At 42.7% G+C, this 18,210-nt stretch overlaps 1 protein-coding gene across 4 annotated transcripts in view; it reads right to left on the bottom strand.

Annotated features, from left to right (window-relative positions):
* The window catches only part of FEZ2 (fasciculation and elongation protein zeta 2), a 43,535-nt gene extending 25,717 nt beyond the window's left edge, over positions 1 to 17,818 (bottom strand). For all 4 annotated transcript variants that reach the window (XR_006960313.1, XR_006960314.1, XM_047069488.1 and 1 more), the window contains exons 1-5: positions 17,545 to 17,818; positions 12,919 to 13,027; positions 6,542 to 6,658; positions 4,516 to 4,657; positions 3,191 to 3,459 (exon numbers count right to left, since the gene is read on the bottom strand). Coding sequence is in view for 2 of the 4 variants with exons in the window: in XM_047069488.1 (XP_046925444.1) it covers positions 3,191 to 3,459; positions 4,516 to 4,657; positions 6,542 to 6,658; positions 12,919 to 13,027; positions 17,545 to 17,798 (891 nt within the window). In the remaining 2 variants the exon portion in view is untranslated. The remainder of the gene's footprint in view (positions 1 to 3,190; positions 3,460 to 4,515; positions 4,658 to 6,541; positions 6,659 to 12,918; positions 13,028 to 17,544) is intronic.
* Between the last annotated feature and the right edge of the window lie 392 nt (positions 17,819 to 18,210).

Raw genomic sequence — 18,210 nt, 5'->3', positions numbered from 1 at the left:
AAAAAAAAAAAAAAGTCCTCCAAGTGGACTGGGGGAAACAGGAAAAGCGGGGCTCTCCAGAAAAGGAAAGGGCACGTATAAAAGCACCAAGGCCCAAAGAGCACAGTCAGTTCAAAGAAATGCACACAGGTCATCATAGTGATTAACAGACAGTACCCATCAACCATTCCAATCTCCACTCCCACCGCTCTCTTTCTCCTGATGCTGAACAACAGGACATAGGAGATACAGTTTTCTGCTCTCTTAAGTCTCATTTCCTAAAGAGAAGAACCATCCTCTAACCTCCTCTCCAAACAGAGACCTGGAAAAGGACAGGACAACCGACCTTGCCCATCAGGAGGAGCAGTGACATAGTGACCACCCTACAGAAAACAGCTCTCCGGCAGCTTTGCTACTGACCGCCTTACCCAGCCTTTTATTGTCTTGGTGGCATTTATTACTACCAGAAATTACACTGTCTAGTCTTTCTTTCTTACACTCCTAGTCATTCATTTGCTGAATGAATGGATATTTCTTTGTCTTATCCAACATGCAGATTTTAAAAATTAAAACAAAGATAAGATTTCACTTGTATAAGATACTCAATACTTTATATTTAATAGTATTTCTACGCCCCTCCCCAGCTGTCTCCCCAAAACTGTCTAGTGCTCAATCTAAATAGCATCCCTCAGCCCCCAATTTTTTTTTTCCCTACAGAAAATGTTTGAGGGGCGCCTGGGTGGCGCAGTCGGTTAAGCGTCCGACTTCAGCCAGGTCACGATCTCGCGGTCCGGGAGTTCGAGCCCCGCGTCGGGCTCTGGGCTGATGGCTCGGAGCCTGGAGCCTGTTTCCGAGTCTGTGTCTCCCTCTCTCTCTGCCCCTCCCCCGTTCATGCTCTGTCTCTCTCTGTCCCAAAAATAAATAAACGTTGAAAAAAAAAATTTAAAAAAAAAAAAAAAAAGAAAATGTTTGAAACAAAATGTCTCCAAAATTAACACCTAAATAGTTTAACTCTGCTCTATTCCCACCCAGATATTTCATTACAGTATCTTTGGACCAAAGCAAACAGCTAGCAAACATGGGTAGAGGGTTATACCAAACACAAACTGATGTTTTGTTTCAGTGAAACATGTTTAAGGAAAAATGGAAGGAAGGCTACTCCATACTTAAGGAAAGAAAACCACGTCCTGCTAATAAAACAAAAATATCTATGGCAAAAAGAAAAACGTGACCAATGTTGTTAGAAAGCAGGTAATACATGGTATCTGTAAGAAGGTCACCAATTTTTAGAAATTTGTGTCACTGATAACTAACTCTTAGAGATCAGGCTCTGCCCAAACCACGTGTTCTATAAAGTGTCTAACAAGGTACTATCCTTTGCAATCTGTGTATCCAATTGGCCACTTCACTTTAAGGTTCTTTTGAGCCACCCACCACTATTTTCAGAATCATAGGTTTCAGGGATCCTTGAGTCACAGATGGGATGGTCTTTCTCCAGCTTAGAGGGAACCAGTACCACGAGCTCAGCAAGGCCATCAGTAACCTGATTAAAGGTTTTGTTACAAATAGTAGATCAGGACTCGAGAAGCAACTTCGCAGATCCAAATACTGTGAAAAAACGGACTTTTACTATGAATCTATTTCATGACTCATAAAGGTTCGAGTAAGAGCTAAATCTTGCCTTGCCAAATCCATTTCTCAATATAAATGCCATGTACAATTACACAGTGAATCCACTCTAACCCTTTTTATATAGGAGTTACAAAAAGAAGCCTTTAAACCCCTCTAGGGACAAATTTATTTTCCTCAGCCAAGTGTTAACACCAATAAATGGAGGGTTTACATGTAATTCCTAAAAGCAGACAGACAGAAATTACCAACCACGCTATGACTTTTTAACTAAGCATTTCATTTAATCACACTTGTATAATAGGGCAAGTTAAAGGTGCAATTTTTTTAAAAAATATGACATCCAAATTTTGCTCCAGAAATTTAAAGCACACTTTCCAGAATTGTATATTCAAACAAATGTTTTGAAGCTATGTCCTTTCTATACACAAGTGGACATCACACTAAGACCATGTATTTACTCACAGGCCCAAGCAGACAATGAATGGGCTAAACGGCGAGATCTCTTTGTTTGTATCAACTGCTCATTGGTGACCCAGCAACCCAGAACTGCATTCTCTTTCCTGGATTCCATGAGAGGCTGGTTAGTGAGAACTACTTCTTTGATATAAGTATTCTTTAGAAAAAAACAAATCAAGACTTAAAGGCAGAACTTACATTATTACAAACCATAATAGCTAGTTTGTGATAATTCGTGTTACCAGGTTATCAGTATCAAGAATGAAAAAGGGACATTCCTCTTAGAAAAATGGATCCCTCTGGAGAACCATTATAGTCCAAAAAAACAAAACTGACATTTCTTCACACACAAATAATACGAAGGTGGCAACATATAAGGCCTCAAATGATCAAAAAAAAATGAAGTGGCCCTAAGACCAATAAAGAAACACATCTCATAAAATTAATTAGTGAATGTTTATGATGGATTTTAATCACGTGAAACTAAGAGGACCACTTAAGAAAACTGACAAAGCAGAAAACAAGAAATTTTACATGAAGAGTCAAAGATGCACATATTCTCAACTTTTTCGTCCCCGGTCAGAAATATTCTAATCTGCCAAACACTCAGGCAAATGGCTGATGTCACATAAAACTGCCTCCAATGCCTTCATGTTCCAACTTCGCTGATAAATCAGGAGGAATCTGACTGCGAATCAGTCTGTGCTTTCAGGCTCAGCACAGTTCAGCAACCCTTACAGGCACCCCCTTTTAATTGTTTATTATATGACTCCTGCAAGATGAGCAAAAATAAGAAAATAATACCATTCATACGCCCACCAGCCAAACATAAATAATCACCGTTAATGCTTTGATACCTTTAAGACACCCTCCTTCTTTCTTCCTCCTCTTCCTTCCACTTACTTCTCCCCTAACCATACCCAGAAAACCACTGTGTCCTCACCCAGAGAACCCCTTTCTGAAACTGCTGAGCACAGTGGCATTCTCCACCAGAACCTGTGGGCGCCGCGGTGAGAAGCACTCGCATGCGTAGGCGCCTCCTGCCTGCCTGGGGCCTGGAGCGCTGGGACCACCACGGAAGCAGCTTCCAAGTGCTCAAGGACTCCTGCAAAACACCACTTACTGTGCCGGGCATATGACTTCTCTCGTTCTTCCCATTCTGAGAGCTGCCGTTCTTGAGTTTCTTTTTCTTTTTGGCTGTTTCTTTGTGCTCTTTCTGTTTGTTCTGCACTTCAATGAGAACAGAAATGAAGCTGTTTTTCACTTCCTTTTCGAACTCCAGTTCATCTCGCAGGGCCAGCTGCTGCACCAGCTCCTCGGAGTATTCCTTGATGGCAGTCTCAATTTCTTCCAGTAGCTCATTTAATTCAGATACCGAGAGCCTTTTTACTCCTGCGGCCAGAAGCAAAGCACAGCAGATACTAAGACAAAAATGTTTCGGGAGACGAGCACAACAGGGGGTTTCATGCCAAAAGAGCAGACACCATCCTCTAAGCAATGAAACTGTTCACAATCTTCTCATAATCCTCAAACTTCTGGTGGGCAGAACCGAGCAGAGGTAGGCAGCAAAGTTACTTCTCAAGAGGCTGAGAAGTGTAACAACATTCTTTACTTGTCTAACTCAATCATCCCACCAACAGCACTCCAGTCAAGACTAAAAAAAGCTTGAACAAGAAACAGAACAAACACAAAAGCTGAGGGAGAGTACCCAAACTACCTGCTGACAAGAAACTGCAAGCAACTTAGCAGGGTTCTAGCACACTTCAAAAGACAGAAGTCGATTTGAAACAATTAAACTAAATACATATTTAATCACATATGGCCCAATGTGTGAATTTTTTTGAAGACTGGGAAGAAAGAAGGAAGGCCTACTCCCTAAAGCCCACTTCAGATTTTTCTCAGCACTTCTCCTCATGTGAGGCTATGATGTCACTAAAGTCCCAACACCCAGGACCTCAGAGTGTGACTGTATTTGGAGATGGGGTCTTTACAAAGATAATTAAGTTAAAATGAGGTTGTTAGGGTGGGCTCTAATCCAGTGTGAGTGGTGTCCTTATAAAATGACAAGATTAGGACAGAGATACATGCAAAGAGAAGACCACGGGAGGACAGAGAGAAGACATCTACAAGCCAAGGAGAGAGACCCCAGAAGAAACCAAACCTGCCAACACCTTCATCTTGAACCTCTAGCCTCCAGACCTCTGAGAGGATAAATGCCCGTTGTTTAAGCCCCCAGCATGTGTTACTTCGTTACACAGCCCAAGCCGACTAGTACAGGATTCAAAGGTGAATGTGACAAAGTCCCTAAGCAATGATAAAGATATGCCCGAGTATTACTAGAGGGCTGAAGAAGGGTGCATAACTTAGCCTTTGGAGTGAAAGCTTTCTGGAGATGGTTTGAGATGCACAGGAAGTCTAAAGAGCATGGATTGAAGGAGGGTGTCTTACTCTCTTCATAACTGCTAGTACTGGACCTCTTAAGAGTCTGGATTTCCTGGGACAGCATCGACAGCCGATCTGACTGCGTGGGTGTCTCGTCATCTTCTGGGTCTGGAGATTCCTGCATCATTTCTTCAATTTCTTCAATAACCTTCCAAAATACACACACCACTGTTAATCAGATATACTTGGGAAAAACAATCTCTCTGCAACATGGCGCTCATGAGGCAACCGGAAAAGAAGGGCACTGAAATATCCACTAACCAACACTGTGCAGGAGTTGGTGTTCTGAATAATCACAATTTTGACTGTTAAGAGTGAACATGGTTTATCAAGGAAATAAAATTTACAATATGCTGAACACAAAATTAAACAGAATAATATTTAATATGCCCATCATGATTCAGTAGATCTATCAGATCTTGAAGGTCTGAGAAATGGTGCAAAACACAGGTACAATTTACCTTACACATGCTAGAACCAGATCATCGTTACAGTCAAAAGAAAGCAAATACAGAAAATTCACCATATGACACATGCAAGTAATCAATCGAAAGCCATTTAATCAAACTGACATAAAATTTTTGAAATACAACAGTATAAAAAATAAAGCAAGAAATTACCTTTATAGCAGTAAAATTTTCCTTTAATGGCAGAAAAGGAATTTCATATATTAATTCCATGAAAGATTAAGAGATATTCAAAAATTACGTGACATGTAGAAGCTTAAAGCGAAAAAAAGAAGCTGCACAAAAACACGAAAATTTCAGAACCATCTTTCAGACAATGATGTACTGTCATGTGCAACGCTGCTCGAATCTTCCAACAGTACCTTGTCCTGCTCCACTTTTTAAAAGTTGAGAAGGATACAGAAGTCAGTGAGAATGTAAAACCACAAAAATTACTCAACAGTTAGAATAAATAGGTCTAAAAGTTAAAAAAAAAAAAAGGAAAAAAGAAACTATTAAGAAAACATTCAGGATGAATCAGTAAGCTTAAGGGCAAAGAAAAGTAAATCTGAAGGAGGTGGGGATTATGGTAATTAGTAAGAAGATTTTCTCAAATAGGCATCATAAAACCGTACAATGAAATGCCAGAGGAGGCTGCAGAATCTATTTCTCCAAGTCTCAGAAGCAGGAACAGTTTACGGCATTCAGGCAGATAGATTACTGAGGAGATCGTGAACTCACAGGGTCACGTTTTTCCCTGAGATATCATGATCAACCTCCCACAGCCCTCTAACCTATTATCTGGCATTTTAAGCACCACACTCTTCCCAGGCCTACAATAATCTAACCACAAATATGACTAAAGAGCAACAAAATGGCACATTTTAATGGACTCCTCCCATCCTTGCCATAACATATCTCTTTCCCGACCTCATCTTTCCAGCCTAAAAATGTAATGTGGTAGCATTCACAGAGCAGCCACGAGCATGTTATTTCAAGAAGGAGTTCTTACACCACATTTTGACAACACAACAGCAGTGGGAAGAGTATTCAGACAATGAGAAAGCTGATTCAAGCGGTTTACATGAACACAGCGTTGACATTATGAGAGCATGCCACAGGAATAAAGCTCACTTCTTTCCGGGTTCACAGTACGCACTTCTAATAAGTACTAATGATTTTTACACAGGCTTTTAGAGGAACTGGGTAATTTCTACACAGATACATCAGAGTTGGTCATGTCTTGCCAACCCTAAAAAAAGTACCAAACTCACAATATTTTTTGTCATTTCAGGTTAAGCAATAACCCTCCCTTAGTAATAACTCGCTGCACTGATTTAACAAGGTCTATACTGGAAAACTGCCTATCTTGAAGAATCTTCCCAACTAGCATAATCCCATCTGCTTCGGATTACATACACTTTCTTCTTTTCTCAGTGGAGGAGTTAACTGATAAGCCTACATAAACAGAAAATGCGGGGAAAAATCAGTAGATTCCAACAACCCGTCACTTATTGCCACAGTTAGAAATTGTCCTTCAGCTCGAGGTTCTCTTTTCCTTTCCTCGATGAATTTCTCCACAATACCTGGTCTGCAGTGAAGAGGGGCTCTTCATTAACGCAGGAGACGATGATTGAATGCATATCCAGCTGTTCTCTCAGCTCCTCATCGTCTGATGTATCAAAGAGCAAACTGTCACTTATCTAAAAGCAAAATAACCCACTGTTAAAAGCAGGACATTCTGATCACAACAAAGTCACAGTGTCTGGGTAAAGAGTCTTCCCTCGAAAGGGAGAAATGACTCCAATCACTGTGTGCTAGGCAGTGTACGAAGTGCTTTATGTATTCACCTCAAACACAAATGAGGGGAATGGAAAGGAAACATGAAATTGCCTGCATGAATGCTGCCTGCACCCCTACTGCCCAATACAGACACACACGTAGCTGCTCTTTCCATGGAGAAGAATGTTTTACACAGTATTTGTTAGGAAGTTGTAGGGAATGATAGAGACACCCAAAGGAGGCAACAGGCGGGTTTAGCAGCGAATGTTATTTAGTTAACAATCCAATAGTAAAAGTAGTAGATGTTAAAATTACACACATGACATAAAGTTAATTACTTGCAAACTAACTTCTAATATTCGGGGTAAAAGATCAAGAATCACTCCCTGGCACTGTCCACGGGGGTCATACTTTGCCTTACAGTGGAACATCTCTCTTTCCAAAAATAAAATCTCTCTAGGTTCCAAGAAGATCTTTCAACCTAACTGTGCTGGAAGTTTCTGTTTGCTTCACTGCCATTTTCCACTCTGCTCTGGGCCTCAGGAGGCTGAAGTTTATGGCCTAAATCAAAGCACGCCCTTGACTTCAGGGCAGTCCCTACTGCCTCCCTAGTTCCTCATACAGAAGCATCCGAAGTGTAAGGGTGAATCCAACCCACCCAGTAGGAAACCCGCAGTGAGAAGTGCAAGGAACCGCTGGTGGGCTGCCTTTCAGAACATCAGGCAGGGAGAGGAGCAACGCTGTGCTCCAGGGTCTCTCCCCCCACACACTGCAATTCCATGCTGCACTATGGTGATGACATGGCTCCCCATTCTATTCTTCCCGGACCATCGGCCTAGGAAAGGCCTGCACGTGGCCTTCAGCGTACCATTGTGAAATTTCAGACCGTGTATGAAAAAAAGAATCTAAAAGCTTCCAGAGAGAGGAAAAAAAAAAAAAACACATTAAAAGGATCAAGAATCAAAAATGTCATTTGAACTCTCAACAGCAACCAAAGAAGCCAGAAAACGATTACTGTTATTTCCATGTTTCAATACATTCCACCCTAGAATCCTATCTCCAGCTAAACAAACAATTAGATGGGAGCTTGGAATAAAGACATTTTCAAGTATTCAAGTTCTCAAAGTATTTGACCTCATACACCCTTTCTCAGACAGCTACTGCAAAATATGCTGCATTAAAACCAGGAGGAAAGCCAGAAAGGAAGCAGACAAAGGATCTAATACAAGAAAGAGGTGAGGGCATTCTCGTAATGAAAGTGAAGTAAAGAACCCAGAATGTTGGCTGTGACGCTCAACGAGAGAGTGACCAGGTCAGATGAGAATGGTTATTGCACAGGACGTTAAGAAAAGCACAAGAGGAAGAAAGACAGACACTAACAGATTATCTGGTGTATGTCACTTACTAAAGTGAGTTTCAGGGCTCTGTTGAAGTTGAATCTGTGAGCTAATGGTAACTTAAATAAAACACAAGGCGGGGCGCCTGGGTGGCGCAGTCGGTTAAGCGTCCGACTTCAGCCAGGTCACGATCTCGCGGTCCGGGAGTTCGAGCCCCGCGTCGGGCTCTGGGCTGATGGCTCGGAGCCTGGAGCCTGTTTCCGATTCTGTGTCTCCCTCTCTCTCTGCCCCTCCCCCGTTCATGCTCTGTCTCTCTCTGTCCCAAAAATAAATAAACGTTGAAAAAAAAAAAAATTAAAAAAAAAAAAAAACAAGGCAATTATTATTACCCTAAGAAAAAAAAATTACAAGAGGAAATTTCTCATGATATACGGAAATGGGTCAACTGTGAACATTTAAACAGTCAATGTAAATGATTAAAATTAACTTAACCAAATATCTTAATATAACTATATTGGAAAGACAAGGGAAGGGAAAGTTTTGGTGATGGGGGTTGGAGAGAGGACTGAGAAAGACCCAAACCCTCATCCTCTGGATGTAAAGTAAATGGATAAAGTCTAAAGTTGGAAAGAAAAAAAAAAAGCAACTAAAATGGGAGAATGTTTGACTTCAAAATTATAGAAGTGGAGATGACATGTGCCTCGGTAGTCGTAAGGATGTACAGGATGATGGAGAGGAGACCTAACAATTATCTCCACAGGTCCTTAAATTTTAACACTTCCCAAAATCAATCTTCATTATAATCTGAGGACCACAGATTTATTTTTCCCCTCACAAAGTTTTAATTTTGAAGTGACCCCTAAGGAAGATAGGATCATCTTCTTCCTGCTTCTACTCTTGAAGATGAAAAGGTGCATACAACAACGTTCCCTGTCCCTGAAAAAATGCTCATGGCAGGAGGAGGAAGATGGCACAGGAGAGGTTCCTAAAGCAATGTGATTCCGAAGCCTTCTATCATCTAAGCATGTTCAAAACCGGCACTGGATTTAGAAATCATTTTCATAGCTATTGCCAAGATACACAAGTGATACCAGTAACCCATTAGAATAGATTTCCATAACAACAGAAATAATGATCCCAGATCATCTTTCCCGGGACTGAGCCAAGTCCATTCCCCACAGAGATGGCATATGTTAAGGGCTGGAACCCCTTTCGGGCTTTGAAAGCTAACCTTGGCTGTCATGGGTGTCATTATTCACTCTCCCATTCGGCATCAGTGTGTCTTCTCTCTGCCAAGCGTTCCCATCACTCCTTCCTGTGCCAGGTTAGACACACAGCCGGTGGTTCTACTGCCCTGTATGAAACTGAAGCTGCTTCGGATGGAAAAAATGTGCCCATGTAAGAATTTGGAACGTACTAGTTGCCTTACTCCAGAAAAGACTCATCCAATTCAGAAGTGTGCCGTCTTAAACATCTTAAACCTCAATAAAAGAAAAATCAAAAGCTGAAATCTGGCAAATCGTGGTTTTCCTAAAGGTTTTCCTCAGCCTAATGCAAAAGAAATGTCTTCTCCCTTCGTCAAGGAAAAAAAAAAAATCCTATAGATCTTGTTTTACAATTGGAATAAACTAAAGAATGCTTCCAAAAGGCAAATTTAACACAATTCAGTCACGGGAAGGATCGAGCACAGGTGGCAATGCTAAACAAGATAACTCAGGTTAAAAAAGATGTAATGATATGCTATCTAATGGAATGAGATGGTTGCTTCTTATACAGTTCCACGCTGCCCACTTGTTCTTAAGGAACTTAATGTGTGCCACTCCTTCCTGAGAAACAGAGTTCTAATTTCTAATTTCAGTTCTATTCATCAGACAGATAGATGACAGATGGATGATCGCTTGTCCACTTTAATCTGATGAGGTTTCCAGATAAGGTTTTTATAATTAAGATTAGTTACTAGTACCAAACTGCAAGTGGTTACTAATCAACTACCCTCAGCCATACCATTATTCTGGAATTAAAAACAACAACCAAAAGGCAGAAAAAGGGAGTGACTTCCTAAAGTGCAATCTAAGAACTATACAAGACATACATTTTATTCAATGAAACTAGAGTGTCCCATTCATCCTGCAATGTACTTCCATTTGAAACTATGAAAGGCTCTCTTCTATGCTATATTTTATTATGTCAAACAAAAAATTACTCATTAATTGGCTATCATGGATTTAGCACTATGTTAAATAATATAAAAATAGCTACTTTTTAAAAAAGAACTTTCCATCATGGTCTCTGACCTTATGGTCTCATTGACGAGATCATACATTCCTTCACTCAACATAACTTGTCCTAGTACTCACTATGTGCCAGGCACAGTGATAGCTACTAAAAACACAATTACAAAGACACCTGCCAGCAAGTCACAATCTAATGACAGACCCTGAAACATAGGATTAATAAGAGAACAAAGTAATGGTTAGAAACATGAACAATGTGCTGTCAGGATTAGTACCCAGGAGACAACGGGGCTAACCCCTGTGGGACAGATAAGTCCTTGAAGATTTTCACAACCCCACCAGTGTAACCGATTCCCACAGAGAGAGGTGCATTTTCCTCCCGCACAGGGATTTAGGCCATGGCTAAATGACCATCTGTCAGAGATGCTGTAGATGGGGATTCCCCCCAAGTGAGAGGGTGGATTAAGTGTCCTTTAAAGTCGCTTCCAACTCTAAAATTGTATAATTCCATGAGATCAGCAAAGGCTAAAACAGTAATAGGAAGCTTCAGAGAGGAAGGGAAACTTGAACTAAGCCCAAAATGATAGCTAGGGTCTAAATAAACAGAAGATAGAGCATAAGGTATGCTGTTTTATTCCTTTTCACTAAACATATGCCAGGTTGGTCAACAAAATAGCTTTGTAGGGTTAATAACTGGAACATACAGTAAGATTTCTGTATCTACTAGAATACTAGGAAATAGAAGCAAAATTCTCTATTTTACTAGAAAATAATAGCAGCAGGCTTTCCTGAATCATATATTTAAGAAAACTGTTTTCATAAAACATTAGCAATACTATTTAAAATAATGACAGCCCCACTGCATTATACGCTCAATTACACAACTATACTTAATGAAATACAGAGCGTGCCAAAAAATCTGGCATGAGTTTACACTGTTACATGATAAGGAACTTCAAACAGTCAGGCCCAGAAACTTAACATAATTTGGCTACATTTTTCATCACCTTTAGATAAACCAACAATGTGATTTTCCACTTAAAACAACTATCTTCCTGGGGCGCCTGGGTGGCTCAGTCAGTTGAGTATCTGATTCTTGATTTCAACTTAGGTCATGATCTCACAGTTCGTGAAATAGAGCCCCGCAACGGGCTCCACGCCGAGCATGGAGCCTGCTTGAGATTCTCTGTCTCCCTCTGCCACTCTCTCCTGCTTGCACTCTCTCTCTCTCTCAAAATAAATAAACTTAGAAGAGAAGAGAAGAGAAGAGAAGAGAAGAGAAGAGAAGAGAAGAGAAGAGGGAAGAGAAGAGGGAAGGGAAGGGAAGGGAAGGGAAGGGAAGGGAAGGGAAGGGAAGGGAAGGGAAGGGAAGGGAAGGGAAGGGGGAAGGGAAGGGAAGGGAAGGGAAGGGAAGAGAAGAGGGAAGGGAAGGGAAGAGAAGAGGGAAGGGAAGGGAAGGGAAGGGAAGGGAAGGGAAGAGGGAAGGGAAGAGGGAAGGGAAGGGAAGGGAAGGGAAGGGAAGGGAAGGGAAGGGAAGGGAAGGGAAGGGAAGGGAAGGGAAGGGGAAAATAAAATCTCTGCATTAAAAAAAAAATTAGGGGCACATGGGTGGCTCAATCAGTTAAGCTTCCAACTTTGGCTCAGGTCATGATCTCGTGGTTGGTGAATTCGAGCCCCTCATCGGGCTCTGTGCTGACAGCTCAGAGCCTGAAGCCTGCTTCAGATTCTGTGTCTCCCTCTCTCTGCCCCTCCCCACTTGCGTGTTCTCTCTCTCTCTCTCTCTCTCTCAAAAATAAATAAACATTAAATTATCTTCCCTTTTCTACACTCCCACCCCAGATGTCCTATCAATTGTGATCACACTTAAGACATCTTCACATTACAATACCAAGGAATCCTAAGCAGCCTCAGTTAGCCAAGAACAGTAATGTCTTTTTTTTTTAATGTATATTTATTTTTTGAGACAAAGTGTGAGCAAGGTGCAGCAGAGAGAGAGAGAGAGAGAGAGAGAGAGAGAGACACACACACACACACAGAATCTGAAGCAGGCTCCAGGCTCTGAGCTGTCAGCACAGAGCCCGACATGGGGCTCAAACCCAGGAACCGCGAGATTATGACCACAGCCGAAGTCAGACACTTAACTGACTGAGCCACCCAGGCGCCCTGAACTGTAATGTCTTTTAGGTTCCCCAATACTCACAGAAACAGAGTCTTCCGAAAACATGTCATGTCCAACAAGTCCTTAAATTCATCAGAAAGTTAACTCTATGTTGATATTCCAGTACCCTCAATGTATAACTGAGTTTTCTCAGCACACTAAAGTTATGCTAGTTAAGCTCAGGAGAAAAATGCTCATCACTGGTGTTCATACACAGGTAATGAAGATTTGGCTAAACATACAAAAGTGAGTGTGTGCAGGGGAAGAACTGGAGGAAAGTGCTAGCAAGCTGACAGTAGTGGAGCCAAGATGGCAACAGTGGGCCACTCCAATTGCTAGAAACTTGGAAATAAGAGGCAACCCAATGAACATGTGTGAAATAGAAAGGCTACTTTTTAGTTCCATCCTCAGGATCAGTTAGTCAGAAACTATCAGCTCAATTCTTAACTTACCCCTTTTTCTGAGAGGTTCAGTGTAAGCAAATGCAAGGTCCTAGTATGGGATGACTTCCAGTCTACAGGCATGACGTTCCCGTAATTATCGGTCAGGGCATTCCAAATCCTTAAAAAGAAGAAAACCACAATCAATGAAGGTTAACATCCTACATGTCTTTTATTAAATAAACATGCAATACTATAGTGAAAGATGCAATAAAAAATAACAAAGCAAAACAACAGAAGGCCTGTTTTCCAGAAAAACACCAAAAAGAAGGGCCTCCTAAATAACACTAAATGAAAATCAGCTAATCAGGCTGACAAGACCAGGTGATTAAAAACTCTTTCAAAGTTGACAGCTAACATTCCCGCTGTTCTAGGTGCCAGGCGCAGTCCTAAGTAATTTACATATATGAACTCATCTAATCCTCACAAACTATATTATGAAGAATCATAATTATCCCCATTTTGCAGATGAGGAAACTAAAACACAGGCAGCTTATGTAATGTTTACAGAGCCACACAAGTAGTACACACACTATGTTTTACATTTATTTTTCTTCAATAACTTCCTAATATACTGGTCATTTCATAGGGTGAGTCATCTTTCTCTAACCAAAATTTTTTATCCTTTTTAGAGAAAGGATTCAGTCTCAGTGTGAGGCTAGGGTTTAATATCTATTTTGTAATATAACAGGCTAAGGACTAAGATAAATGAAGGGGAAAAGAAACAGGAATTCACAATAAAATGCACAAAGGTTATATCCAATGCAATTACCCTTCCTTATTGTCAGACAGCATTTTGGGGAAGCAACAGAGTAAAATGAAAGGGTGCTTGACTAAAATTCAGAAAACATAGACTCTTGTTTCCATTCTTTCTCAAACAATGAGTCTTTGGCTATGCCCCTTAACCTCTCTAGGTATGAGCAACCCTTCTATAAAATGAGAAGCTTGGACAAGAATACCAGATATTCCTTCCAGTTCTATTACTCCAAGCATTATTTCACATGAGTCATGCTGAGGAAAGTCCCAAGCCACACCAGACAAGGACAGCAAACTCCAATTTCATGATCAAAATTCAGATTTCAGTACCAAAGTAATATCAGCATAATCAAACCTGACATTGTATGAAAAATATGAATGACTTTAGAGACATAAATGAGATGAAATTTAATTGGGTAAGTTAAACATTACATATATAAGTGACTTAGTGGGCAGAGATACACAGATGTCATAAGGGAAAAAAAACTAAAATATATGGCAGATATCTAATCATGAATAAGCCATTAAACAATTGAGTGGGGTTTTTTTTCCAAATGTGTAAGCCACTAAAGAGACAAAAACAAGACCACTGGAGGCATAAAAATAAGAATGCAAGCTTAAAAATAAAGAAGGAACATACTTGATTTAATGAATTTGGGATTTGGTGCTAAACAGAAGAAGCAATAGGATGGTAACTGCCAAAAAAACATAAAATCCCAAAATGATGTCTGGCTTTGGAACGCACATCAGCTTCAATGAAAACGTGAACCCAAAAAGCTCTAGGAAACTGGCTCGTTTACCCTGCACATCTCCCAAATGCATAGTTCATTCCTATTCTCCTCTCTGTTCGAATCATAATCTTCTCCAATGCCAAAGTGCTCAAATCAGAGGCAACAGTTGCGGACTGTTAAACGTGCTGAGTTTTTGACCCACACCTTCCTAGGTAAAAGCACTTCAGATACCAAATAACTGACTATATACCTAACGCTGGTTAGGAACTCAAGTAGGATATTCTCGTAGGTGAAGACAGTCCAGAGTTTTGGCGACTGCTTGTTTGCTTCTTTTTAAATGAGGCTGGAGTAAGAGGGCAAGTGGAGTGCAATACTTCACCCACTAGGAGAGACTGTGGGTGAATTTGATCTTCCAAGAAAGTGAAGGACAATTAACAGTACTCTCTCTCCACCAAGGTCACAACAGTTGTAGTTGGAAGGACACAGGGCTGACTTAAGTGGAAGATTTCTAGAATTCTCCAGTCAAGACATGAATTGCCTTCATCCTTATCATAAAGTATTACAACCCGTCATAAACAACCAGTAGGACAAAGTCAAAGGAGGTCAAAATCCTGTGACACCGAATCCTACATGATACCCTTTCTAAAGTAAAATCTTAGCAGGTAAGTACAATCCATATGTAGCCAAAAATAAAGGTGGGGCTCAGAGAAGTTAAACGAAGTGCCCTAAGCCAAGGCAATATCTAAGTGAAAGAATTCTCAACTCTCTCTAGTTTGAGGAGCAGGGATGGACATTTTGGATTCCATAAATGGAGAAATTTATGCAACAGAAAGGGGTGAGTGATGACCAGCCCCAGCCCCTGAAAAGAGAGAAAGAGGTTTGTTATGCATTCCCAAATCAAGCATCATGCATTACTACCAACATATCATCTACTAAAAACCATCATCAAGAGTAACAAAATTATTTTTTTAAGTTTTACATCAACCTAAGATTTAAGCAAAGACTAAAATAAACTACTTTCGTGTTGTTTTTATTTTTTTTAACATTTATTTTTGAGACAGAGAGAGACAGAGCATGAACGGGGGAGGGGCAGAGAGAGAGGGAGACACAGAATCGGAAGCAGGCTCCAGGCTCTGAGCCGTCAGCACAGAGCCCGATGCGGGCTCAAACTCACAGATTGTGAGATCATGACCTGAGCCAAAGTCGGAGGCTTAATCGGCTGAGCTACCCAGGCACCCCTAGTGTTTTTTTTTTTAAGTTTGTTTGTTTTGAGAGAGAGAGAGATGGAGCATGAGCCAGGGAGGGCAGAGAGAGAGGCAGACAGAGAATCCCAAATAGGCTCCAGGCTGTCAGTGCAAAGCCCAATGCAGGGCTCAAACTCAGTTCATTAAATCATGACCTGAGCCGAAATCAAGAGTGGGACGCTTAACTGACTGAGCCACGCAGGTGCCCCTAAAATAAACTACTTTCTAGACAGTACAGGTGAAGCAAGAATAGGAAGCCTTAACTATTTGTGTACAAACCACTCATCTGTTTTGAGAAGTCACTCTTGACAAACCCAAAACCCAAAATATCATTTTTTTAATCCAGAATATGTTCTGAGTCCTTGTGATTCAGAATATATAAATCTACACATATGTAAAACTATCTTCTCTGGGAACAGACTTTCAAAAATGTCATCTTTTGCTACTAGCTACGTACATGCGTGTATAAATTCGTCATAAACTCTTCCCTCCACACCGGGCAGGTCAATGAAATGATGTGGTCCCCAGCATAGCTGGGCCTGAACCACTGCCAAGGCAGTGTTTAAAGGCCCCCATTCCTAAATCCTTCTCAAGCTTCCTACCTTATTCACAGAGGAATCAGGCTGGAAGGCCCTTTCAGTGCCTGTGGATCCTTCTCCATCTCTCAAGAATCCTTCCCTAACCTCTAATCTCTCCACTCCATCAGGGCTCTAAAAACCCACCCCACCCATGTCCACACTGTTTATTGCACTACTTGAACCCTCAGCCTCTCCAGGGCTCCTCCCCAGCCACCTATACCATATGCTCGGCTCCCTCACCCTCACCACCCCTTTTACTGTCTTTTGGGGTGAAACCCTGGTACCTAACGACAACCCTTAGCCAAACTTTAAGTGGCTAGTTAAGGCTAGGCTAGTAGTTAAATGAAGTGTCCCCCAGGAACTCTGCCTCCCCCTTAACCAGCTCTCACAAATCCCTATGAATTTCCTATCATGGCACTTAGACGGTTCTATCCGAATGACCTGTTAATGTACGTGTTTACCTACCAGACTAAGAGATCCCTGTCGTTAGTAACCAGTGAGTTCCTTTCGTTTTTGCCTCTGTGGTGATGTGCACTCCACCGGGGCTCTCAGATGGAGCCAATAAATTCTGTGGCATAAATGCTGCTTTAACGCTGGTACTTTTGCACGTGCCATATCGGCGAGCTGTATTGCTAGACCTTTCTTCATCTGCCAGGCAAACTCCCACTCACCCAATCAGGATCCAGTTTTCACATTTCTTTCCCCGTGAAGCCTTTCCTGCCTCTCCCACATGTCCTATATAAAAAATCTCCTATACTTTGCACTTACGTCCAGGAGAATATGTCACACCCATACAAATATTTGTCTGCAAGTCCACCCCCCCCGGCCTAAATTGTGCCCTATGTGACAGGGGTATGTTCAGTCACCTTGGTATCCCCGGGGCGAAGCAGCCTCTGGCACTGAGAGCTTAAATTAATGCTAGTTGAATGAATGACTGGCTACACACGTGCCCGAAGAGGTGCTGTCTCTAACTACTGGCTCCGGGCAAGCAGGTTCCTCTCCGAACCAAACAGACCCGGGTCGGTTTCTAGGGAGCAGGAGGGCAATAGCGGAGAGAGAGTAGCGTGGAGGGCCGAGGAGCGGGGATTTAAATAGCTGAGCGCCCGGAGGCCAAAAGCCCCAGGGAGCCCAGCGGGGAAGCGGGGAGGGCGGGGACTCGCCAGTCTGTGGAGGCGGAAGGAGGGCGCGGGGAGGAGCCTGTGGCCGGAGTCCCGCCGAGGCTGCGGACCGAGGGCCGGAGGGCAGGACGAGGGCTGGACGAGAGCTGGACGAGGGCAGCTCGAGGGGCAGAGGGGGCTCCCGCCCGCTCCCGGCCAGGCCCGCACTCACTCGTCCCCCTGCAGGAGGCTGCGCTCGGTGATGGGCCGCACGGCCGCCCTCGGGGGCTCGGCGCCGGGACCCGAGGGGCGGAAACACAGGCTCAGCTTCTCCTCCAAGCTGCAGGCCAGCGCCGGGAAGCCGTCACCTCCCCCGCCCGACCCTGCCCCGGCCTCGGGGCTCGCGTTACAGTTCTCTTGGTCCTGGAGGCTCCGGGCCGGCTCCTGGAACTCATAGAAATCCTGCCAGTCCCCGTCCGCCGCCATCGCCGCCCGGCGCAGTCGCGCGCCCCGCCCCACAGGCCTCGCCCCACAGGCCCCGCCCGAGGCCCCGCCCCGCCCAGCAGGTCCCGCCCCCCCTCGGGCCCCGCCTCCTCCGTCCCGCCACCCGGGTACCTGTCAGAGCCAACTGGCCTCGGGGTCTTCCCTTTTCCTGAGGCTTCCCCGAGGTGATCGCTGTCCCCGTAGAAAGGAAACCTTTAATTAACGTTGAGTCTCTTCCTACAGTTTCTATCACTCAGGAATGACTTCCCTCTTAACCTTTCCCTAGTGGGAAACTAGCCTAAATGTGGTGGCTAAAATAAAGGGCTTCTTTAAACTTGCGACCTAGTGTCAGATTATGACCCAGAAGAAACCGGCTCCTTTTGTTAACTTTCCAACCAGAAGAGCAGGCAGAGTC

This window comes from Lynx rufus, unplaced genomic scaffold (genome assembly GCF_022079265.1).
Source record: "Lynx rufus isolate CCGP_SWC_20201006 ecotype Redwood Valley unplaced genomic scaffold, mLynRuf1.p SCAF_8, whole genome shotgun sequence".
Taxonomy (NCBI): domain Eukaryota; kingdom Metazoa; phylum Chordata; class Mammalia; order Carnivora; family Felidae; genus Lynx; species Lynx rufus.
Note: the sequence above shows the minus strand (reverse complement) of the source record. Positions and strands in the feature narration are given on the sequence as shown.